Below are 24,717 nucleotides of genomic sequence, written 5' to 3'. Positions count from 1 at the left end.
CAAGATTCAAAAACTAAGGTATTTAAATTCGATTGCCTTATAAATGACAAAAATATTCACACATATTTCAAAAGCTAATAGAATAGTATGCTCGTTGGCATGTTTATGAGTTATGTGAAAAAGAAAAGAAAAGTTATCTATCTAAGAAATATTAAGGGTAATTGTTTATTAGTTATCAGCGAAAGAAAATAAAATAAAGTTAATTAGTGCGATCTAGAAGTAAATAAACCGTAAAAGTTTAGAAAATTTTACCTTATTACCTTGTTAAATTATATGTGAAAAAACAGAGAGCGATAGTGAAGATTTTAATTTAAATTAGAAAAAATATTATTAAAATATATTAAAAAATAAATTTAATTTTAATAATATTTATATAATGACGTAATCAAATGAAGCATTTTCTTATTAAAACCTACCTAATTAAAAATTAAATACAATGTAAGTTTAGAAAGTTCTACCTCATCATTACCCTTGTTAGTGGTTATAAAACGATGTATGTATGCATGTGTGTGATGAATTACATGAAATAGTTTTGAAATAGGAAACATTTGTGGGGTTATTACCCTGATTTGAAGGACCCTCCTATCACCATAATATATAATTGTGTCTATCACTGTAACGCGTGCTCTTCAAAAGCGATGAACTACATTTGGCTTAAACTCTAACGCTAAATGAACTGTTAACTGTTAAGCACTATAACTTACTAACATTTTTACGATAATCACTTTTTTGCATAACTATCAAATGGAATATAGACACAATAAATGTGTTTAATTCTTCGAAATAACTATTTTATAATTCACATAATGTACAGAATAAACAACTACATACTAGAGTTCAAAGGTTAGCAACGGATATATTGGGACAAAAATTAGTCCCATGCTTAAAATAAATTGATTAAATTAAACACTAGCAAAGTAGCAATATAAGTAAAGTGTATTAAGAGTTTAAGACAATTGCGGATTTGCCATAACAAGACTCAAGGATCATCCATCTGTTAAACGTGGATTCGTGAACTAATTAAATATATTCATTACTTAACTGTCACAACTTACAAGCTAAGTAGCAGTAGAACACAACCAAAAAAAAGAAAAAAGACAAAAAGGATTAGTGATTACAGTAGTTATTTCCCGCCGATACAAAATTTGCCAGTTTTTGGCAACAGAATGACGCAAAATCACGCTAATATGCTATATTAAGTAATAATATAAGTACTAATTAAGTAGTATTAACTTAAACGAAGGCAGTAATTAAAATCAAAGAGCAAGAAGCGGATCTGAAGGGAATAAATCAGTTATATCTTGGAAGAAGTCATCCTCTCTGTGCCAGCTTTTGAAGCTGAAATCAAAGTCCTCACAAGAAGTGAGGAAACCGCCGCAATCATCGGCGAAGAGCAAGCTTTCTTCAAAAACATCTGGCACCACCAACGGCGAAGAAGAGACTTGAAAATCAAAGAGCACATCACTCGGAATGTGAAGGAATGATGAATCGTCTTCCTCAGATTTGACCTTATTATTCTCCGACACGCTCGAATATTCATCCTCTTTGCCCGTTACGGTGGATTCACCTTCCTCCGATAAGGAATAACAACACTGATTATGATGATGATGATGATGAAGTACCGAAGTTGGAGAGAACAGATTGTGACTCTGACTGTGATTGTTGTTGGTGCTTTGAGACTCCTCATCACCGGAACTGTAACCGTTTACCAAAACCGTTGGTGCTGCCGTTTTATTTTCATTATTATTATTACTGTCCAGCGTTGTGGTTGGTGGCGGCGTTATGAAATTGGTGAGCGCGTCGGGTCCACGCAGTTTAATGGCCGCGTTGTCGTACACCATGGCAGCTTCCTCCGCGGTGTCGTAGGTACCTAACCATAACCTCACGCGCCGTGAAGGGTCTCTTATCTCCGCCGCCCATTTCCCCCATGGCCTCTGCCTCACCCCCCGGAACTTCCTGCCGGAGAGTTGGCGGCGAATGGCCGGAGCTTTGGGCTTGGCGGCAGAGGTACTTGCTGATGACTTCTTGGTTCTCTTCCGGGGAGGCACTTGACAGGGCTCGATAAGAATCTCGTTGACGAGCTTTCTGTGTCGGTGGTGGCGCGTGGAGGATGACACTTGTGCTTCGTCGCTGGAGGAGTCGGTGGCATCAGCGTCAGTAACTGTTATCCTGACGAGTTTGGTGCGGTGGTGAGTGTAGTTAGGAGGAGGCGCAGGCATGTTGTGTTTTTGTGTATCAGATTCTTGGAGATAGCAATAGCATTGATGTTGAAAGGGAAAACGGTGAGATAGATAGATAGATAGATAGGAGCGCAAAAGAAGATATTCGTTTGGGACAAGACAGGAAGCAACGAGAGTAATAAGTAGTAAGTAATATAAGGTTGATGAGTGAATTAGTAATAGTGGCTGTGGCAGAGGAAGGTATTAAATAAGGCAAGTGATTAATAATAATATGAAGAGGGGAGTTACGTTATGGTAATGGAATTGGAATGGAAGCAGTGTGAGTGAGTGAGGGGACACAAGGTACGAAAAAAGTGAGTGAGAGGCGCTATATAGCAATAGCATTACCCTGTGTGGGGCTAAAAGAAAGGCACGAATTTTCTGAAAAAGAAATATAAAATAATAAAAATAAAGGGAGAGGTATGTATGAATATGAACAGTGGCTTTACCAGAAAAGATAAAGGAGGTTTGCCCCAAATGAAGGCCTGCCCTGTCTCTGCGACTGCTAATCACCGTACATTCTATCTTTGGCGGTGAAGTGATAGCTTAACGGAAATTAGATCTTTTCAGTCACTGCTTCTGGACTAGTACTTACTACCACGCACAAAATCAAAATAGACCAAAAAAAGGTTCTCACCTGTAAGTAGAGAGGACCAAGTACTGCTTCTTTTGCTTAACGGAAACCTATTTTATAGCATCCTAACAGACCTATTCACTAAACACTTCAATCACTAATTCTTTATTCTTATCTCTGCAAATCAAGCATTAATTCAATTCCTGGTCCGGTGAAGCGGCAAAGGTCTCACAAAAGCAGCACGTATTAGCTTAATAAAATAACGACACGTGGGGTGGGACAAAAGGCCAGTCCTCTCACGTGACCTCAGACACTTGGAATCCTTTCAGTCCTCCTTTGACTCAAAAGATAATCTACTCATCACTCCATAGTCCATACTTTATAGTAACTGAAATTAAAATAAAAAAGTAAAAACTCGAGTGCATGCCCATTCAATTACATCTCTAATAACGCTTAATTATTGTTATTATTGCTGGTACTAGAAAGTTGTATCCAAGAGTATTTTAACCGTGCTTTGTGTGTGTGTTTTATTGAAATGAAAGAGGCCGTTACAATCTGCAATTTACCACAGTTATGTCAGCGTCCAGCTTAATGGGTTTTAATTTAGTTTACCCAAGTTAAGCAACGTGCCAACGCAATCTTGAAATTGGCGCCATTCATTTGTATAGTCATTTCTTATTACTCTTTTTTGTACTTAGCATTGGTTACTTTTCTAAAGAAACCTTGCTTTTTTTTCTTCTTTTATATATAGTATAGGCTCCATCCTAAGACATATTACGTGTGTTACTGTTACTAATTAGTAAATTAAAAGATTGTGACAGCAGGCCATCTATCTTTCGTTATTATTATTATGGTAATGCTATGCCTTACACCCCTCATGTGAATCTAGAGATATGGGCAAATTAAACACATATTGTGATTGTGTACAGTGCATGGTTGGTAGAACTGGTTTAATACTTAAATACTGTACCAACTGAAATTGAATTCGGGGATTATATATGTTACACCGTTGGAATTAAAAAGGAGGACAGAAAAAACATTAATTAATACATAGTATTATTATTTTACTTGGTAGCTTTCTGATATTTCGGAAACTGCTGGCTACCACTGATGAGAGGTGAATCAATGAGATATATATAAAAAAAAAGCACAATAATAAGGGAAATACACAAGGCTCGACAATTTTTCAAAGAGTACGACATGGTCGTATGCATAAACATATTAACCACTAACACACACACGCACATTGCCTGGGGTTCCCAGTTTTGGAGTCAAATTTGTACATGCATGGAAGAATGGGCCACAATTAATTTATTAATTCAACGCTAGAACATCATCATTATTGCTCTTTTGTATGTATTTCTAGTACTTCGTTAGTACTGAGTATTATACCGTTAGAGATAGATGGAAGCTAAGAAGAAGTTAATTATATATATATAATTAGCAATAGCATGGTCTTCTAGGCGTAAATTTCATTGCATTGAGCCACAAAATACATACAAGTTATGGTACTTGTCATTTAGGTAAATAACCGCACTGGTGTGTATCTTTATTATACAAGTCAAAACAAGCACTATATGCTTTGTTTTGAGCTATTATCATTACACTATCATAATAATGTCCGAGACAGCAACAACACCCACATAAACAAGCACCGGGATTCGTATTTTCAACCATTTCACACGAAAAATTGTACCATGAATTAGTTATTCATGTAGCATCATCTTACTATCCTTTGTTTTTGCAATTTTAAATTTCTTTTGCGATATATCAGATACATTTGGTGCATGCACAGACACGTCCTATAAATATTTTTTTCATTCCCCACCTCAAATTAAAATAATGTCGTACACACACACACTCTATGTGATATAGACATAGGTGTCAAATTTGAAAAACGAATAAAAAAAGGTTAATTATTAGGTAAATGACTATGACATGTTACCGCATATATATAGTTACCTTTAATTTGTACGTATATAGCGGCATAATAGCGCAGTAATTTGCAGAACTTTTTGGCATTTGATAGCAATATATGGGAAGGAAATAAACAAAAAGAAGATCAGAGGGAACAAGAGTAGCTAGTCACGGATTATAGAGCGCAGCTACAGCTACACCCTGCAGCTCCCTTCAAATCTTGTACGGATATTTCAAAAAAATCTCGTGGGATAATAATTTTCTAAAAATAATATCATTTATTTCTATATTAATAATATTTATGCAATTTAAATAATTTCTTGGTTTATGTGTTAATGTATCTCAAACTAAGATTATTATATATAATTGGACAGAAAAAACATTAGTAACAATTTATAGCAAACATGGAGCATCAAAATACATATATAGATGGAAATAAAAGCATAAGTTGGTTCAAACACGAAGTATATCACAAAGGAATTAAAGGTTGTGTATGGGGCACAGAAACATGATCACGAGGTCCATACCCTGGTGTAAGGAAAAAGGGTTCACAAAGAAATCCATGTTTGCATGTATGTATATGTCTCAAGAAAGCATGATGCATGCAAATGATAAATGAATTATGGAAGAATTGAAATTAGTATATATAATATTGAGTATTTTATCTTATAAATTTTTTATTTTTTGGTTTTTTTTTTTCGATGTGAGAAGAATTTTTTATAAGAGAGTTCTATGGTGCTTAAAAAATTGATGTCTAATTTATCTAAAAAGTGAAAGAAAAAAGTATGAACTTCACTTTTTATATTTGTATCATGTAAAGTAAAAAATTAAACATGATAAACAATATCTAATAATAACATCAACCTTAATTAATCACTGAACATTATGCTAATAAAATGACGTGGTTTCCTGGTTTTGTCAGAAATGTCCACTTCAACATGTAAATAAGATTCGTGTACACATCTGGCAAATCGAGTCGCCCATCACTGTTTACTCAGATTTTTTTTTTTCCTTTGTAGGGACAATAAGAATTCAAGTGCTTGCAGTTGTGTTTAACAAAAAATAATGAAATTAGAGAGTACAGTACACTTGATGTCTCAGGTAAAATGTATCATCTGCACTAGCCAGTATAAAAATTTAATTTGCCATAGATCACCGACTCACCGTACCATTTTCCATGGAAAGTTGTTTTCTAACACATTGTTTAAATTGGGAGAATATGAAGAAAAAGAAAATAAATAAAATAAATAAAAAATAAATTTTTTGTTGATTGAATGAGAAGAGAAAATGGAGTAAAAAAAATATAATGTGGAGTCCATTAAACTATTTTTACTTTAAGATGCCATGAAAATAAAGAAAAATATAAAAAACATTAATAAAATTATATATTTATTCTTTATTATTAATAAATTATAATTTACATATAATATAGATAAAGACATTAATATAATTTTATATATGATTTCTTTTTTACTTTTTTTCTATTTAAATAAATTTTTTTCATTTATTTTCTCTTCATCTAAACAACATACAAATAATTTTACTTTTTTTTTCCTCTCATTTTTTTTTTGTTTTTTTTTCCTTATTTTTTCTCCTCTTATTTTCTTTCTTCTTTTTTCTCTCACTTTTCTACTATTACATTGGCTATTTGTCATCTTTAATTTAATTTAGCAACAATTATTTCTTATTAGCAATTTGACAATAAGTTCACTAGATCAAAAGTGATGGAGGGTGTTACCGTATGTAATGTATGTGGAGGTCTAAGCTACAGTAAATTAAAATAACCATATTACTATACTATGAATCTGTTATTAAGTCTGTCTAAATATATTTTAAAAATAATTAAATAATATATATTTATATATAAATATATAATAATTAATTTAGTGACTAAATTTTTAATTTGTAGATACATAAATTTTTATATTAAATTATTTTGTTTCAGAGGATACGAAGCGATGTTGTAGTACTTAGTTTGAAATTGAGAGGATATATAAATACCAGTATATTATTATAGTGAGTACAATGACTTTAAGTTACACTTTTGTATTGTTTAAAATATTTTTTTAATTTAAAAAATAAAAGTAAAAAATATTACAAAATATAACTTTAGTTTTAGTATCAACTTTTAAACCAGAGTCACACTTTTATATTGTTTAAAATGTTTTTTAGTTTTAAAAATAAAATTATAAAATTATAAAATAAAAAATATTTAACTTTAATTTTAGAATCAATTTTTAAACCAAAATTATATAAAAAGTTATTGCTATAGACTCCATTTATATATTTGTTTTTGTTTTTTACGGTATCTATGAGTCTAATATATTAATGATTAATTCATCAGCTTTGTTTAAAATTTATCATTAATCAATAAATTAATAAATTATTGTATGCATAAAATTTAAATTTTTTTGTATTTATTTAAACAGACAAATAAACCAATCAAGGAATTGATGACTTATATATATTTCATCTCATTAGAGAGAATGCAAGTTGGATCCAGCAGCGTATTTTAGTTATCAACAAGGTCGATGTGCGTACTGAATGGAATTCTCCTAAACAATTTAACAAGTTGCAATTCTTGTTCAGTTGAGTAAAAAATCTTTCTATTAATTAATAGTAATTTGAATCGTTGTTGTTATAAATGGCTTATAGCAAGGGTTGAAACTGTCCAAGTAAATTAATGAAAATGAATATTATAAGATTGATGGAGGGTGGTTCTTGGGGAAAGAGTATAGGCATGTGGATTGTGGGAGGGGCGGCATAAATTGTCCATTATAGCAGCCGATTAGTTAAACATGTTTCTGAATTCTGCATGATCATGTGCGTCAGCTACATCATCTTATGGCTTATGCTACAACCCTACAACTTAATAGCATTCTCATTTTAAGTTGAACTTCCTACCAGCCTACTAGGACCATTAGCAAAATAAATATATATTTGTTGTTGTCTATAATATTCTTCAAATTATCAGATGAATGATTAATTCATTACCGATCAGAATTTTATTTAATAGTTTGTTGCTGACTAATGAGTTACTGTATGTACAAGTTAGAATTCGAACTCTTAATACTTATTTAAACAGATTAGTGAACAAACTATTAGACCAACTCAAATTAGTTATATATATATATATATATATATATATATATATATATTATGTGTTTTTGTTGGGTAAAATATATATTATATGTTTTGTTGGTGATTAGCTATTTACAATTTCTTTTCTCTATTTCTTCATGGGCCATCAAATTTGCACAAGTTGGGCCCATATAAAAAGAGCTCAATTTGGATTTTCTTGGGCTTAAGACCCTTTTCTTTCTTACTTTTCTGTTCCTTGCCCTCTTTTTGTTTTTGGACAAATGTTCCTTGCCCTTTGCAAACTTGGTATATAATCCGGACAAAAAGCCAAAAACATTTGACAAAATAGAAAATTACTATGTAATCCATCCCAAAAACAAAAGAAAAGTTTACAAGTGTAACAAGAAATGAAGCTATCACCAAAATATGGGAAAAGAAAACAAAAAAAAAGAGCTACAAGGATGGATCAAGACACGTTATATGATCTTGACAGAAAAAAAGGGACTTAGCTATTGGTTTTTAGGAGGCCTTCCTCTTTCTTTTTGTTTCCTTTGTGTTTTTCTGTTTCCTTTTTTTTGTTTAGTCACAAAAAAAAAGATGACCCAACTAAATTGAGTTGGTTTAGGGATTAATTAACTTACCAAAAAAATTAAATAAAATATGATCCAAAAAAAGAATAGATTATTTATATTTCTTTTGTATTTATTTATCTATTACAAAGACGTCTTGACTTTTGACCATATTCATCATATAACTTGCCCTTCTTTTAGGAAGTTTGTCTATTATGAACCCTTGACATGAGATTCACTCTTATTTACATGCTTATCAAACTTACAAGACTTGCAGAGATAACTGCAATATATATGTATATACACCACTTGGTCAAAAAGATTGCTAGGTGGGTTTACTTTTTGTGTTAGTGGTTGCTTAATTGTGTTGGTGTTGTTCAAGTAGAAGGGACAACTGAGAGTTCCAAGCGACCGGTCCATTCTTCACCGGGCTTCAAGGTGATTGGTTTTTCAACTGCTGCGCCATCAACACACAGCATCTGCTTGTACTCTTCATCCCCTAAATCACCCACTGCCTTCGCTTTTTTCTCCCATGGATTCCAAACAACTACCCAATACAATTACAATTTTTATGTTTAACGTCACATTTTAATTAATGATAAAACTATACAGTGGTAACTATACAAGTGTCGTTAAAATTAAAGATAATATATATTTTTTGTCAAGGAATTTGCTAAAAATTTTAAAAATATTTTTAAGTTTTATTTTATTTTAATTTTATCTTAAAAATTTTTGTTTTATACTAAATATATTCCTGACAGCTAAATTCAAAAAATTTAAGACTAATTTAAAAACAATTTTACAAGAATAACCATCAATACAAACAAACCAAAAATAGTTATCATGTATTATTGTTGGATTAATCTTAAATTTTTTAAAAATTTAACTATCAAAAATATATTTAATACAAATAAAAAAATTTTAGAATAAAAATAAAACAAAATAAATTTAGGAGTATTTTTAAAATTTTTGACAAATTTAAAAAATAATAAATATATTTTACTTTAAAATTAAAGTTATATTTTTATAATATTTTTTTAGCAACACTTTTTAAAAAACATAGCTAAATAATAAAAAGACATTACTTTAATTTTAATAATACTTTTTAAAACACCATAACTTAGTTAGCCATCATAGCATAAGGTATACACAAAACTATATATATAAAATAGGAAGAGTTTTAAGTATACCGAAAATACTGATGTTTCATATTTTAATCGTTGATCTGAATTATAAAAAATATATATAATATATATTAATTAAAATTAATAGTTTAAACAACTAAAACATCGGTATTTTCGGTATACTTGAAATTTTTCCTATAAAATAAGCAGAATATGTATGAAATCGTTACATAAATGGATTCATTTTCCTAAAAATACAAATGTTATCTGTGAATAAATCTTACCAACATCTGGGAGTCCGTCCTTCCTTATTACAAATGTTCGCTTTTTTTCATGATCAAGAACTGCTACCGTATTGCAAGAATCAAGATACACTCGGTCCACCTAAACACATGGAAATTAAAAGAAATTAAGTAGTAATAATAGAGAGTATCTTAGGCTTAGCATGCTGATTCAATCTTAGGCCTGGGTAGATACACATAACAAGAATTCATAAAGTGAATGAAAATGTGACCTCTGATTCAAATGTTAAAGCATCTCCTTGTTCTGTGAAGCGTTCTTTTTGATATAGATTGTCAAGGTAGTCCAGAGTTTCCAGCCCTTCCACTCTCACTTCACTGATCAACATGTTCATTCAAATATTAACAATTTAACATTACAACTCATTTAAGATTAATATTCAGAATCACAAGATTAAGGACCTGATATCAGAGATAGATAAATATGTATGGTAAGCAAAGGAGAAGCTAAATGGCTTGCTATTCACATTCCTCACGCGAGATATTATACTTAGATACCCTTCTGCTGCCAGTGACACCCTTAGCCTAAACTCAAAGCTGCACAAAATAATAACTTAATATCACTCACTATTCACTATATATAGTGTTAAAGAAATGATGGATTCTTATTACTACCTATGTGGCCATATTTTGAGATCATCTTCGGATGGTTTGAGTAGCAAGTCAATATGAGGTTTTGCATTGGATTCATTAGGAAGAGGTGGAGGATTTTGATCAATGATCCACATCCTGTTCCTCGCGAATCCATGTTGCTCTAATGATCCACGGTTTCCAAACTGGGTATAAAAAGTAATTAAGCACATCTATGATTGTATTATGTAATTCATTAATAGAGATTCATTACTATATTTATATATATACCTGTGGAAAACAGATTGGAATTCCTCCTCTGACTGCTTTAGGAGGATTAAATATTGCCTGAAAAGGAAGGAGGGAAGAAAATTCAGTACCAATTCATTGAGGATTAATTAACAATTTTTAATTTTCTGAAATGACAAACATTTAATTAATTACCTTAGAACTAGTGAACAATAACTCTTCACCCCGTTCTGTTTTCCATGAAAGAACCTGTCCTCCGTGCAAACTAACCTGGAGAAAGATCTCATGACACTTATCATTATCATCATCATCATCACGAGATTAAAAAATCAACAGAAAATGATAAGAGTGAGTAACGCACCCTTGCTGAAGCTCCTCGATTGTTTCGAAGAATGACTTGCTCTATTCCATTCCTGTCCTTGCTAACTTCAACCCCACCTCTCCCATCACTTTCTCCTCCTTGTTGATTCATCTCCAAACTCCACACACAATTTGGGACCAAACAAGTATATGAACAAGTGAGGTACCTCTGATCTGTCCAACTTTAATTTGCTGAGGTGACGGAATTGGGTCAGCTGTCACGGAAGCAGGTGAAAAATCATGAGCTTCCTATGATTACTTTCTTGTGAAAACTAAACCCAAACGACCAACTCTCAACTACCTTAATCAGCACACGGATCCACAACCCAGAAACAGAACCTAATAACCGAATTCAACTCTAATTGTTTTAACCTGTCCAAAGAGAGATAACAGAGCAATAAAACTGTAGGCACCGCCACCTCCAAACCGTTACTTTAAATTTCAGTTATGACTTATGTGACAGAGTCTAACATAGGAACAAGACATTGAAAAATCGTGAATCAAACGCCTTTCAGAGTCGAAAGTCAATTCTAAACACCAAACTGTTTTAGATAAAATGGTGTCTTGTTTTCTTTATTTATCAAATTTGGGGTGACACTATGCCCCCCCCCCCCCCCCTTCTCTTTCCCGTATTATTATTAATAGAAAGGACAAATTTTGAAGGGTTAATGAATTGCAATTAATTGCAAAACAGTCATATATACCGAAAGGGTCATAAAAATTGGTCTGCTTAGACCAGTTAGTAGCAAATTAGGGTAACTAAGATTTGTTATAGGCCAAAGGATTTATTAATTAATTGGTTTAATAAAAGATAGGAAGCAGGGTCAATATAGATGGGTTGAAGGCTTTTTCCACTTTAAACGGCTTTAGTTGACTCTAATATGAACATGTGACTGCATTACCAGAATTAACTACCCGGGTTACGTGACAAATCAGAATATGCCTTTTCAACCTCCCAATAGTTTAGACCCGGATGTTAATCCTTAAACGAGGTTGCCTTCTTTTTCTTTCATTTTTGGTCGAATAGGATCTAGGTAGGGGGTAGTTAGTTGGTGGATCGAAAACATGCAATAAAAAGTCATAACATATGGGCTGATCCATGATTTTTGTGTCTTAGAGGGGGAAAATGTCATTTATGTGGACTTGTGTTTAAAAGACATTTTTTAAAAATTTAAAAGTAAAATATTTTAAGAGAAGTGTTAGGGTCAACAAGTTTTGTGATTGTAGTTATTAATTAGTTATCATTGGTGATTTTAATGATGTAAGATTTCATCCAAAATTATAGGATTATTCACTTTGCTTTTTTTTTTTTTTCTAAGATAGGAAATTTTATTAATAAATTGCAATAAAGCAATATTAGTCCATGTCTGAACTCTAGCAAGGATAAGGTGGGCATTAACCCAAAGAAAAAGCATGAGAATAACCTAGAAGGGAATAAAAGGAAAAACTAACAATGACTTGTTTTAAGGTGAAATTCTTCGTTCATGGTGTATGCCTCTTCCCAAATAGTAGCCGGTTCACTCCTTTTGCCCTCAAAAAGCCAATTGTTTCTGGATATCCAAATCCTCCATAGCACCATCGCTAGAAGACTTCGTTGCTTCTTAGTAAAACTCTCTTGTTTTATCTTTACCTGCATCTCTCTCCACCAATTGCCAAAACTATCCTCTGCATCCACTCTATTTGGGTTGTTGAACAAGAACCCCATGTGATTCCACACTTGCCGCGAGTAAATGCAATTAAGCAAACAGTGGGTCAAAGTCTCGTCCTCCATTTCGCATCTTGGGCATATTGCAGGGACAGCTTGAATGCAGGCATGCAGTCAGTGCCTCACCGGAAAACCATTATGGAGAGCTTTCCAGGTAAAGACCTTAACCTTGGCTGGACAGTCAAGATCCCAAATCGAATTCCATAGATTTTTGTCTCTGAAAATTGGTGGAAGACTTTCGATTGGCGGGTGAAAAAAATTGAAGCAGACCTCATATCCTGACCTTACAGAGTAAGAACCCCCTTTTTCTCTGTACCAAATCAAGTTATCTTCTTCTTTAATGTTTATTTGAAGTATTTCCTGTGTAATTTCTGATGTGAAGTTGTTGGCTATAAGATGCTCATTCCAATTACCTTCCTCAGTGATGAGTTGAGAGACCCAAATTAAGCTTGGATTAGGCTCCTGATTCTGCCTTAGTGTCAACGGTCCTTGTCTTCCAACCCAGCAATCTTCCCAAATCTTCACTGCTGATCTCCTCCCAATCTGCCAGAAAATCCCCTTTTCCAGAACCTTTCGCCCTTCTAATAGACTCCTCCAAGCCCATGATGGATTGTATCCAATGTCAGCTTTTAGAAATGAAGAATATCTAAAGTACCTGCTTCTGAATACTTTAGTGACTAGGGAATTTGGTCGGGTTATCAATCTCCATCCTTGTTTTCCTAGCATGGCAAGATTAAAAGCTTTCAGATCCTTAAACCCCAGTCCTCCTTGATTTTTTGGTCTACACAGTGTGTCCCACTTAATCCAGTGAAGTCTCTTTTCTCCTTGTTTCTGTCCCCACCAGAATTGCATAAGCAGTCTCTGAATTTCTTCTATAAAAGTTGCAGGTAGTTTAAAGCACCCCAAAGTATATATCGGGATAGCCGTACCCACAGATTTAATTAGAACTTCACGCCCGCTAACCGACAGTAACGATCTTTTCCAGTGCTGTAATTTCTTTGTAACTTTATCTTTGACATATGCAAATGTTGCTTTTTTTGATTTCTGGATTGTTGTTGGTAAACCCAGGTATTTGTCTTGCGCGCCCACATTCGGGACTTGAAGGATGGCTGCAAAGGTTTCCCTCTCTGATTGCGGTGTATTCCGACTGAAAAACACAGCAGATTTATTCAGGTTCACCTCTTATCCACTTATACTATTGTAGTCATTCAACACCTGCATTATATTTTGGCATGCCTGAGAATTTGCTTTGCTGAAAATTATAGAGTCATCTGCGAAAAATAAATGTGTAATGGTAGGGCAGCTACTGTTTAATCTGAGCCCGACAATATCATTATTCTGTTCTCTTCTGTGTAGCAAGTGGGAGAGTCCCTCTGCGCAAATAATGAAAAGATAGGGTGAAAGAGGATCCCCTTGTCGGAGACCTCTTGTAGGTTTAAAGAAACCTTTAGGTTGACCATCCACAGTAACAGAATAGGAAACAGTAGTTACACACTCCTTCATCCATCCTATCCATTGATCACAAAATCCTAATTGACTCATAATCTTCCATAGGAAGCACCATTCCACCTTGTCATATGCTTTGCTCATGTCGAGTTTCAAAGCTAGATCCCAGTCACCAAATTTTTTATTCTTCAAAAAATGCATGTATTCATGTGCTATGAGGACATTGTCACTAATCAACCGCCCCTTTATGAATGCACTCTGGTTGTCACTAATTATCCGATTCATGATAAATTGCATACGATGTATCAAAACCTTCGAAATAATTTTATAGAAGACTGAGCTTAAACTGATAGGTCGTACCTGTGACATGGTAGCAGCTTCAGGTATTTTAGGAATAAGACAAATGAGTGTATGATTGAAAGACCTCAGCATTCTTCCTCCTGAGAAAAAACTAGTGACTGCTTTTATAATATCTTCTTTAATAGTATCCCAAAAGAAGTGATAGAATTTCGCCGTAAAACCATCGTCTCCTGGGGCTGAGAAAGAGTTAATTGAAAAGACTGCCCTCTTAATCTCTTGCTCACTAATTGGTCTTGTAAGTGCCCAATTGTTCTGTCTAGACACCTTCCTTCTCATTGTTGAGAGCCATGCACTTGGGTTAGCAGGGGAGCTCGAACTGAACAGTGTTTCAAAGTATTTCTGCGCTGTCCTCCCTATTCCTTCCGGATCAGAGTGCACCTCCCCTCTTTCGTCTTCAAGTTTCTGTATTCTATTGTGTTTATTTCTCATTTGCGCCCTTGAGTGAAAATACTTCGTATTTTGATCACCATATTTTAGCCATTGCTCTCTTGCTTTCTCTTTCCAATAGCGTTCCTCACTTAGGTAGGCTTCTGCAAGTTCTTCTTCTAAAACCTTAATACAAAAGTTGTCTGCTTGCTGTGCTTTGCTTTTTTCTTCTTCTATCTTCTGTTTAAGCTGCTGAATCTGTCTTAGTGAGTTGCTGCCAGGCTGTTGTTGCCACTCAACAAGGCGATGTCGGACAATTTTAAGCTTTGTGTAAAGACGAAACATAGGTGAGCCTTCTATAGATTCCTTCCATGTGTCTTTTACAATCTGTCCAACCATCTCATTATCACACCACCGCTCCTGAAACCTAAACCTCCTCTTAAACCTCCGTTGCTCGACCTTCGATTCAAACAACAGTGGTCTATGATCGGAACCTTGATCATTTAAATGGAAGATTGCTGCTTCCGAGTATAATTCCAATAAATTCATAGAGACCAAACACCGATCTAATCGCTCTCTTATCAAATTTCCCCCAAACTGCTTATTGCACCAAGTAAATTTGCTTCCTTCATATCCCAAATCAATTAGACCTGCTGCATTTATAAAATTATTAAAATTTTCAATAGATGCAACTGATTTCATCCTCCCTCCATCCTTCTCATCATGAGCCATTATGGCATTAAAATCACCAATAACCATATAAGGATCTTCCATACCTTCTAATTGATTCAAAATGGTGCCATACTGCTGGTTTCGCAGTCCTTCTTCACTGTGTAAATGCACTGCAATAACTCCACAATCTCTCTGTAGCCTTCTGTCTGTCCATCTAAAATAAATGAAAAATTCTGCGCTTTTCACCACTGCAATATCTACACCGTCCCTCCATGCCAACACCAATCCTCCTGCTAGTCCTTGAGGTTCAACACAACTAACATTTGTAAACCCCAATTTATGGCATTGGCCTGTCACAAACGAAGAACTATTCTTTGTCTCACATAAGAACAGAACTTCGGGGGAACGAGATCTATTGATTTCTTTTATGTTGTGAACTGTCAGGGGTTTCCCCAAACCCCGACAGTTCCACATCAGCATCTTCATACCTCTTCGGGTGCCAAATTTGGGCTGGCACCCTCTCCCTTTGTCTTTGAGCTTTCATCACTAATGCATTGTTTTTTTCCCCCATTGTCTGCTGCCTTCTCCATTATTCTCCTTTTTTCACCACTGAATTTTTTATACTTATTTCCACTCCTCCTTGCAAGTTGTTTTAATTTCATCCCTCGGCCATCATCCCCTAGCGTGTCAGATTCTCGGCCAATATTGAAGCCTGAGCTCACTGCCTCCTCCACTCCTTTTAGTCCTCCCTTTCTCTTTTCTTCATTAGCTTCACTTTCAGTTCTGCCGTCATTAAAATCTTCCTTGTCTCCATCTTTTTTATGTACTAACAACAGCCTCTCCCTCTGATCTGCCACTATCTTCTCCCCTGCCCCATTACAACTATTATCTTCCTTCGATTTGCTTCCCACTTGCTCATTATCACCACTGTTTTCCTGCATTGAGAGATTGGCAAAGCTCCTTAGCAAGTTAACTGGAGTCTGTTTTTTAGGGCCTTCAATCCGAGTCATCTCAATCTTAGGAATATTAGGATTTGTATTCTCCTTGTACCTTTCAACCCTCCAGCCTACTTGTTCAGCTTTTAACCAATTTCCCCACTTCTCCTCTTGCACTTCTCCCTTAATTGAATCTTCAAGATGTTGATTGCATCCTCTACTTTCATGGCCGAGGTGACCACAATAGTTGCAGAATGTCCCGATTCGCTCATATTTTATGGATAACTCAATCACGTTTCTATTAGGTCCAGCAATCCTGAGGTTTCTTCTTAAAGGTTTTGTAGCATCCATGAGAATTTTAGCCTTTAAGATTCTACTTTCTCTTCCTCTCATTGAGTAAAAATCCACCTCCACTACCTCTCCCATAGTACCACCAATCTTTCTCCCTAGCTCCTTTGATTTATAGTGCTCTGGAATCCCCCACAGTTGTACCCAAATTGGGACTCGAGATAATTCATCATTGTTATTAATATCCTTCTCCTCCCACCTTTTGCTAGTTAAGTATTGGGCAAATTTTAATAAAACTGCTAGCTCATAGACTTTTTCATATTTTAATTCGAATTATGGTAAGTAACCGAGATATGGTTAAGAAAAAAAAGAACACTATGATAAATGATGCCTAAGGAATGAAAATGAATTGCAATAGGACACAAGATTTAGATTTGGTCAAATGGGCAAGTGAGGGGGAATTATGTTTACACGTGAAAAGAAATAAAAAGTTTGGAAACTTAAAAAGAAATAAAATTTGGAAGCATTTTACTCCTCACAAAGTGGAATTGGACTTTGGAGTGGAGTTAAGACTTAAGAGGAAGGGATGGAAGGGGGACCTTATCTTTCAGAATAGTCGGTGCACTTTGTTTGGTCAATGTGCATGAATGGGATCAGTTCAAGACTTTGGAGCAATGAAAATAATAAATGAAATTGAGAAATACAATACCATTATCCGGAAAATTCTAACCATAACATTTAAGATACAGTAGTAATTATCTATCTAAAGGTTAATAATACTATCACGTCATCTTAATAGTAAAATTCTACTAATGTTTATTTGGATTGTTTTGCATTTTTCTTATTATAAAAAATGAATTTATATATAATTGCACGCCGCAAGATCTATTAACAAATCATATCTTCTTTGGCTTAAGAGTACACAAACAGACAGTGCAACAGGGCCGGCCATTTTAAAGGAAAATAATTGATGTATTCACTATTGTTGGTCTTATTTATATAAGACACAGAAATTAAATATATTTTCTTGTTTCATATATCATCAGTATATGGATTGAGTTAAAAAGAATTTTAAGAATACACTTCAATTATATAAAACTGAAAGTATGTTATTAAAAAAACTACAATTTTAATTGTCATGGGTGTCATTGAGACATTTATTATAAAGGCTCTTAACTGTTTACTACATATATGTACATTTGCTTATTTTTTATTTTTTAGTGTAAATTTTAATAATTAATCTAATTTTTGTTTAGTATATACTTTTCAATTTTTATATCCCTTAAAACCCTTAACTTTGCTCATCTCTTAATTCCATGTATCATATATGGAGTACAAACTCATTATGTATAATGTAAGGAAAATATGTTTATTTTTGTTTATGACTAACCTCGCTTTGTTATAAAGCTGTAGTGGCAGAAAAAATGTCCCTGTCAGATAATGTGTATTACTCCTAATGTATTAGCTTTTTTAGTAGCTTCTCAGAAGTTGCTTTTAATTTGCTTCCAACAACTTCTAGCATCAACTAGAAGAATACAACCAATCCAAGTTGATGTATATCTTGTACAAAAGGAAGGTAGGTAAAAGCATTCAGAGTTCCTCTTTAGAATTCACCAAGAAAATGGAGAATAAATTGTCCCCTACTTCCCTCAGTGCGATCTTGCTCGGGTAATTGTAGTTTTCTTACAAAGTAGTGATAACGCAAAAGTGAATCTATAGACTATATATAATATGAAATTTTTATTAGAAGCGAAAATACTACAGGCTTCTAAAGCTAACTTCAGTTTTTAGGTGATTAACAAATTGCTCATCTATTAATATTATTCATAGAAAACTAATCTGGATAAAAGCAATAAAAAGTATTAACACACAGCAATAGATAAAATGTGTAACTTCCTCAAACGGAAGAGTGTCGGAAATCATTGACGCGAACGTTGAAAACACTTTTAAGATTGTGCATACAGAACCTTAGTCGTAATCAAATCCAGTGTACAAGCCCACCAAATTTCGGGGATGTAATGAAAGACACTAAAGGTGGATGGTTTGATTGAAGAAGACGAAATGCAGTCCACTCATTAAGTCTGATTTCCCCGACAAAGATGAAACGAAGGATAAGAATGAGAAACGTTACTTGCACGTAAATGAAGTATAACAAGAAAAATGAATAATAGTAGTGACGTTACGCCTTTCCTTTAGCATTGATTTTATTATGAAATAGAAGCTGATAGATTATTGCACAATTATAAGAACCAATACTCCAAAATCCAAAAGTCTCCAGAAGTATAATATATAATAGCTCTGTATTGGAATGTACAACTTGCTAGTGACATACATGTACTATACTTTCTATATTACTCAAATAAGGAAAGGAAAATATGAACCAAGCCAAAAGGGTGTAAATATTGGTATAAATATAATATTTCCAAGGTGGCCAATATACAAACAAGAGCGTGTTCACACGGACATCTCAACTCTAATATAATATAAAAATGTTTTCTATATTTACGTTAATGAATGATTCTTTCATTATCTCATGGTGTAACATTGTATAGTTTAAGAAGGATCAGCGAGAGCTCTTCATATTTACACGCCATGAAGTGGCAGAATCAACTTCTGGCTAAAAAGAATCGGTGAAAAAACACCTGAAGAATTAATGACGATTGTGGAAAAAACAGGTTACCGTTTGCTATACATGACGTCGATATTGATACATCCTCGCATATTGTCAGTGGCAGCATCGTCATACTGCTGCACATAGTGCCCCTGAAATTTGGGAAGAAAACATCTCATAACTTGATTCATTTCAGTGGAACTGTGAAATGGCTAAACTCATCAATTTTTATGTGCTCAGGAGTTACAAATCTGTGTTCTGCTAAAACAACAGAAGAAAATGGATACAATTTATAGGACCTGACACTTTCAATCCTAAACACCTATTGGCTATTACCCATGGAAGGACTAGGATAAAAAATTTCAGATCAGTAAAGATAACACATCCAATTTCATTTATTCTGTTATGATCCAGTTAGCCTAATGTTATTTTGAATTTATTAAATGATCTGATTTACAGTGTTGTGTGTTATGTACAGAAATACCAGAGCTTAAAGCTATGAAGTCCATAACCTATTGAAAAAGCTACCCATATCGCTCGCCATTAGTTCTATTTCTAGTTCCCTAACTAGCAGTATATGTATTGGCAAAACATCATAGTATTGGTCCAGAGAAAAGGTGATAATCCAGGGTCTATTTGATTTTCACTTGTATATCTCAACTTAGGCAATGTGTGTAATATTATATGCAATCATCAGTATCCAAGCCATATCTTAGAAAGGAGAAGGCCCTGAATTCCTATCCAGATAAATGGCAATCATTTGTAAGGAGAGGGGTAAAAAGAAAAGTGACCTGTAGATGAAGAGGAGCAGCAAAATGATCTTTCATCAACGTGCATCACATCAAGCCCAATAAACCATGATCCGGTGCTCACATCATCATGTGCATATGTCCGAAGAATATGTCTGCAAAGCAAATATTGGATCTCGATAATGCATTTTGAGATAATGACTACAACATAAACTCACTTGTCAATGGTTTCTCTGGGCTATACATGGTTCATTAGGGGTAGAAACGAAGGAAAAGAACAAACCTGTTTATTGAAATAAACTGAGCCAATGCTTTCGAAATTACATAGACATCGCTGGAAGCATGCCGAAAGTATCTGTAGCAAAATGCGAGCGTCAACAGGTACACTTATATATACGATAAAACAGAGTCTATATATACTCACGATCTCCCATCGCCAAATTTCCACCAATCTGGTTCATGCCATTGATGTGTCCTATAAGATTCAGGTAAAATGAGAAGAAAAAAAAGAGCGAATTCTAATAACACAAAAAAATAATATCATAACCAGATAAAACATTAGGCACAGACTCACGGATCAGAGAAAACTTCGCCTGATTTCATACAACCAATATAAACACGGGGCTTATCCAAATAAGAAGTTAGAACTCCTCCCAGGGCATCTGCATAAGAAATCAAGTCATTGAATGCTCATAAAATCACAAAGAAATCCCAATAATTCCTGTTGCTTTTCATGAACAATATGTACTTCAGTCCTCAAGTTATATTGCAAACTAGAATATTAAATATGATTTCTTCTAGTTCTGTAAAACTGCAGAAACAAGCCTTATTAAGGACAACATACCAACATTAACATATACATCGTCATTGGCCTTAAGATAAAACTCTGCATCCCATTTGTCCACAGCATAAATAAAGAATGATTTTATCTTTTTTGCTTTCTCTTCAGGTGCCTCCACTTGATTATCCTGAGGAGGGGAGCAGATAATAAGATTAATAATTTGATTCTTGCATTATTAAGTATACAACTTCAATTGAGGTAGCTAAATATTGTCTTAAAGTCCATCACTACATCAAGCTTAATAGTGCACCAGGCGAGGTAAGAACAAACTTTGAACAAAACACACATGATTCAACATTAATACAGCAAATGCCCAAAATTGCTGAGTTGAATAAGCCTACGTTTCAACAAACGTAACACTTCATCTTCCGTGTCCCCCCCCCCCCCCCCCCCCTTCTTCTCTCTCTCTCTCTCTCAACACAATATCTTTAATTTTTGTTTAAGCCCTGCATATTCAATTAAAGTCCTTATAGTCACATAAAAAGGTTATTGTGTTTGTACTTGTCAATTTGTCAACAATCAAATACTGTTAGCATGAAACTATTATTAAAAATCAACATACCAGAATGATGAAATCATCGGTCTGGCTGCTTTCTGTTTCAATTTCTTTGTCCAAGCTGTCTCCACGATTTGCGCTGCATAGAAAGGAAATGTTCATTGGACAAAAATGTAAAGTTCCAGTCGTTCATTAGACTTGCATTAAAACTATCAAAGTCATACCTTTTTCCTATTACAAAGCGCACAGTGATGCCTTTTTGATCAGCAAGTGTTTTCATAGCAGTATCTACAAGAGGGCATCACCACGTGCTTATAAAAGAGTTCTACAGGATAGACTAGGAAAGCTTGAAGACTATAAAAGACAACCTGTATTCTTAGTAGACAATTTCAATTTGAACATAACTAATTTATCATTTCGACATTTATAAACCAAAATTAGTACTAATTAGAAAACCATCTAAGCAGATTAAAAATGAATAGATGTAGCAAAAGGTGGATTTCTTGATACTAAGAAAGCAAGAACCACACTTGAAAATTAAACCCAAGGTGAAAGTAAACTTTGCACAACAGGTAAATTTCTATTTAAATATAAAGAAAGGAAAAAAAATGTGAGATAAAAAGCATCTAAACCATTCTAAACTATCTTTCTTGAAGCCGTCATAACAAGTGAATATCTTTCAGCAATGCATCAGTTCAAAACATCTATAAAAACAGGGTTCTAAGTTCACAAGGAAAGCATCCTAAGCGCAGTAATTGGACACATTTCAGTCAGAAACAATCGAAAAGATAAAACATAAATCAATAGCAGAACACCTTATTGTCATGATTATTCAGTGGAAGCTAAACTAGAATTTTAATCAGCTCGAAACCCTCAATTCATATAGGCATAGCAGCAGGCATTCCATTACATCCAACTGCTGCTAATTGTCATTGCTAAAGGAACCCAAACCAATGGAAAAGGTACCTGTTGGCATCCAAGCCTTCCGGATTGCATTCCGGTTCTTTTTTCGGCCAAAGGTTGTCATTATCCCGATAACTGCAAGTACCTTCTTAGTAGGCTGCTTCCGACCATTTCCTGGTAATCTCTTTGTAACAAAACTTTCTTGTTTAGCTGCAGATAGTTGCATCTCAAGAGACGACAACTTCTTACGCTGTTCCCTGAAGAAGCAAAAATGAAATAGTGATACCTACAGGCAATAGCCTACCGGTTAAAGGGCATTTGTATCCAAATTTGAACTCAGCATGTGAAATGGAGAAATTAATAGAAGCTCATGGATTACTTAGGTGGATTATATTTATATTCATGCCATTAGTAAATTGATATTTCAGATAAATGTACAAGATATTGATGGATCCTAGGTGAAATATCACTTTATTAATGGTGTGAGCATAACCCACCTAAATGCTCCATGATCACCCGCAACTAGAAGAAACTTACCTGCATTCTATAATTTTGAGTGTATCATCAACAGATGCGGCGGATTGACCCTGAAATCGTATGAACTATACTGCCTCATTGACATCCTAAAATTTTAAAAAACAAACGCACTAGCAATTGCACTCTCGCACAAACTAAGCAATATTAAATTAGAGATAACTTGCATTAAATAATAATTATGCAATGTATGACATAACATAACTTGAATCACGAAATCTAACATTACGGTTACCTGAGTGGTTCTTTTTTCAAGTTGTTCCATCAAATACGCCCTATTTTCTGCGTCCTGCCATAGCCTGAAAATGGCAGTGGAAACTGAGCTCAAAATTGAAGATCACGAGGAAAGTACGAAGAAGAAGTGAATAACTGACCTGCCAGCGACGTAAATAGTAGACATGGTAGCAAGCATTGCGAGCATGAGAGCAGAGACTCGAGATCCAAAGGAAGAGTAACCAGATAGCCGGTTTTGTGATCCCCGGCTACGCATTTCTTCTCAGATCCAAATATATGGATGGAAGTTGGAACTGCAGATTGTTTATGTTTTGGAATTGAGACTGAAATGATGTTTGAGAAACCAAGGTGACTTGTTTTGTTTGGTTCGCTTCGGTATTTACGTTTTGAGCTCCACAAGTATGACCGCGACGTTATAACTGATTTTATTCAATTTATTTATTTATTTATTTCGGTTTCAACTTTCAACGGAGCTATCTCAGAACCGAGAACTCAGATAGTCAGATGCAGAACGCCAGAACGAACGAACGAACTGCGATGACTTGTTTCAAAGTTCAAAATAAGCTCTCCAGTCCCCAAACATCTTGCATTAGCAACTTTTTTTTTTTCAAGTTTTCTTTCGGCCTAGAACATGTTAGAAAATTGAAAAATAAGAAGCAATGGGCTTATACTTGGGCCGGTCTAAGAATTAATTTGTCTTTTGGTGAGAAGGGCGAAGGCGTAAAAAAACTTATTTTTTCTTGGTCAAAAACGAAAAAAAAAAAAACCTTACTTAAAGGCACGCACGTCGAATTTGCTGGGTGTTCCCTCCTTTTTCACCGTTACCTGGGTGAATTGGGTCAGAGCCAGACGGTGACGGTAACTTCTACTTCGCGTTCAACAATGGCTTCATGTCTGACGGGGTTCTTAACATTGAAGTCATTTCTGACCCTCTCACAAGCTAACTAAGCTGCTCTTCACAAATTTTGTTAAGTTAGTTTATATAGACTTGCCATGCTGGCAGCTGAGTTAGTTAGTTAGAGTAGTAACCAAGTTAGTTGGGAGATTAGTTAACTCGCTCATTTTCTGATCTCACGCAAGTCTCTCTGCAGCTCCCTGCTTCTTCAGCACTGTGGAATTTAACATATTATTATAACTAAATCCCTGATTAATTTTGGTGCTTTAAGACCTCATTTTTTTTTGTTTGGTGAGACAAATTAAATTAAATCAAGTCAATTGGTATGGTTGGTTTCTTAATTGTTTCTGTATGTGCTATATATATTGATGAACTGAAAAAGAACGAAATGCGACTCTTCAAATCCAAGCAGCCAAGCTTCTGGTAACTGCAAAATGGTTGATGACATATTTGAGGTTGCATCATGCATAAGGCATTGGAGCAGGATCTTGAAGACAATACCCAACACTACTAAATAGATTATTATTGCCTAACTGCCTTAATTAATTTGGGTAATTACTAGGATTTGGTGTTATATAGATTATTTTTATAAGTGACAGCAGATATCCTATCTGTAGCTATTATATATTTGTATTGATTTACGAAATGAGGTTAGTTAAGCTTGTGTTTATGTCCTCTTATTTAATCACATTTTTTTAGAAAAAAAATTTATAGACATTT

The 24,717-nt window shown here is 34.3% G+C and overlaps 3 protein-coding genes across 4 annotated transcripts; all 3 read right to left on the bottom strand.

The window, feature by feature from the left end:
• Positions 1–1,076: 1,076 nt before the first annotated feature.
• Positions 1,077–2,257, bottom strand: LOC130983030 (ethylene-responsive transcription factor CRF2-like). Its single transcript, XM_057907198.1, has one exon. The coding sequence runs from the start codon at positions 2,217–2,219 to the stop codon at positions 1,257–1,259; it is 963 nt and encodes a 320-aa protein (XP_057763181.1). The 5' UTR covers positions 2,220–2,257; the 3' UTR covers positions 1,077–1,256.
• A 6,200-nt stretch (positions 2,258–8,457) lies between these two features.
• Positions 8,458–11,558, bottom strand: LOC130983081 (putative glucose-6-phosphate 1-epimerase). Its single transcript, XM_057907261.1, has 8 exons — positions 10,964–11,558; positions 10,798–10,872; positions 10,645–10,701; positions 10,399–10,559; positions 10,186–10,320; positions 9,999–10,101; positions 9,769–9,868; positions 8,458–8,907 (listed from the first exon to the last, which is right to left on the bottom strand). The coding sequence occupies exons 1-8, from the start codon at positions 11,072–11,074 to the stop codon at positions 8,738–8,740; spliced, it is 912 nt and encodes a 303-aa protein (XP_057763244.1). The 5' UTR covers positions 11,075–11,558; the 3' UTR covers positions 8,458–8,737.
• A 7,454-nt stretch (positions 11,559–19,012) lies between these two features.
• LOC130979794 (hydroxyproline O-galactosyltransferase HPGT1-like) lies at positions 19,013–23,638 on the bottom strand. Of its 2 annotated transcripts, none has more exons than XM_057903342.1 (12): positions 23,243–23,638; positions 23,104–23,167; positions 22,872–22,957; positions 22,398–22,620; positions 21,656–21,719; positions 21,498–21,570; positions 20,939–21,062; positions 20,669–20,756; positions 20,519–20,569; positions 20,378–20,449; positions 20,137–20,249; positions 19,013–19,497 (listed from the first exon to the last, which is right to left on the bottom strand). In XM_057903342.1, exons 3-12 carry the CDS (start codon positions 22,875–22,877, stop codon positions 19,475–19,477), a joined length of 837 nt encoding a protein of 278 aa, XP_057759325.1. In that variant the 5' UTR covers positions 22,878–22,957; positions 23,104–23,167; positions 23,243–23,638; the 3' UTR covers positions 19,013–19,474. The 2 variants fall into 2 exon arrangements, with proteins under 2 accessions (XP_057759325.1, XP_057759324.1); XM_057903341.1 differs by having other exon boundaries at positions 22,398–22,591; positions 22,872–22,921.
• Positions 23,639–24,717: the final 1,079 nt, after the last annotated feature.

This window comes from Arachis stenosperma, chromosome 5, assembly GCF_014773155.1.
Source record: "Arachis stenosperma cultivar V10309 chromosome 5, arast.V10309.gnm1.PFL2, whole genome shotgun sequence".
NCBI lineage: Eukaryota > Viridiplantae > Streptophyta > Magnoliopsida > Fabales > Fabaceae > Arachis > Arachis stenosperma.
This window is presented reverse-complemented; position numbering and strand designations above follow the sequence as displayed.

What these genes read in the sequence shown, in the direction of transcription:
- LOC130983030 (XM_057907198.1), bottom strand. Translation starts at nt 2,219, where the DNA reads ATGCCTGCGCCTCCTCCTAACTACACTCACCACCGCACCAAACTCGTC.
- LOC130983081 (XM_057907261.1), bottom strand. Translation starts at nt 11,074, where the DNA reads ATGAATCAACAAGGAGGAGAAAGTGATGGGAGAGGTGGGGTTGAAGTT. An exon ending in ATCGAGGAGCTTCAGCAAGG is followed by an intron (nt 10,873 to 10,963) that starts GTGCGTTACTCA and finishes ATCTTTCTCCAG; the next exon opens with GTTAGTTTGCACGGAGGACA. An exon ending in CTCAAAATATGGCCACATAG is followed by an intron (nt 10,321 to 10,398) that starts GTAGTAATAAGA and finishes TATTTTGTGCAG; the next exon opens with CTTTGAGTTTAGGCTAAGGG.
- LOC130979794 (XM_057903341.1), bottom strand. Translation starts at nt 23,358, where the DNA reads ATGCGTAGCCGGGGATCACAAAACCGGCTATCTGGTTACTCTTCCTTT. An exon ending in AAATTTGGCGATGGGAGATC is followed by an intron (nt 20,450 to 20,518) that starts GTGAGTATATAT and finishes ATTTTGCTACAG; the next exon opens with ATACTTTCGGCATGCTTCCA. An exon ending in CTGCTCCTCTTCATCTACAG is followed by an intron (nt 19,498 to 20,136) that starts GTCACTTTTCTT and finishes CCCAAATTTCAG; the next exon opens with GGGCACTATGTGCAGCAGTA.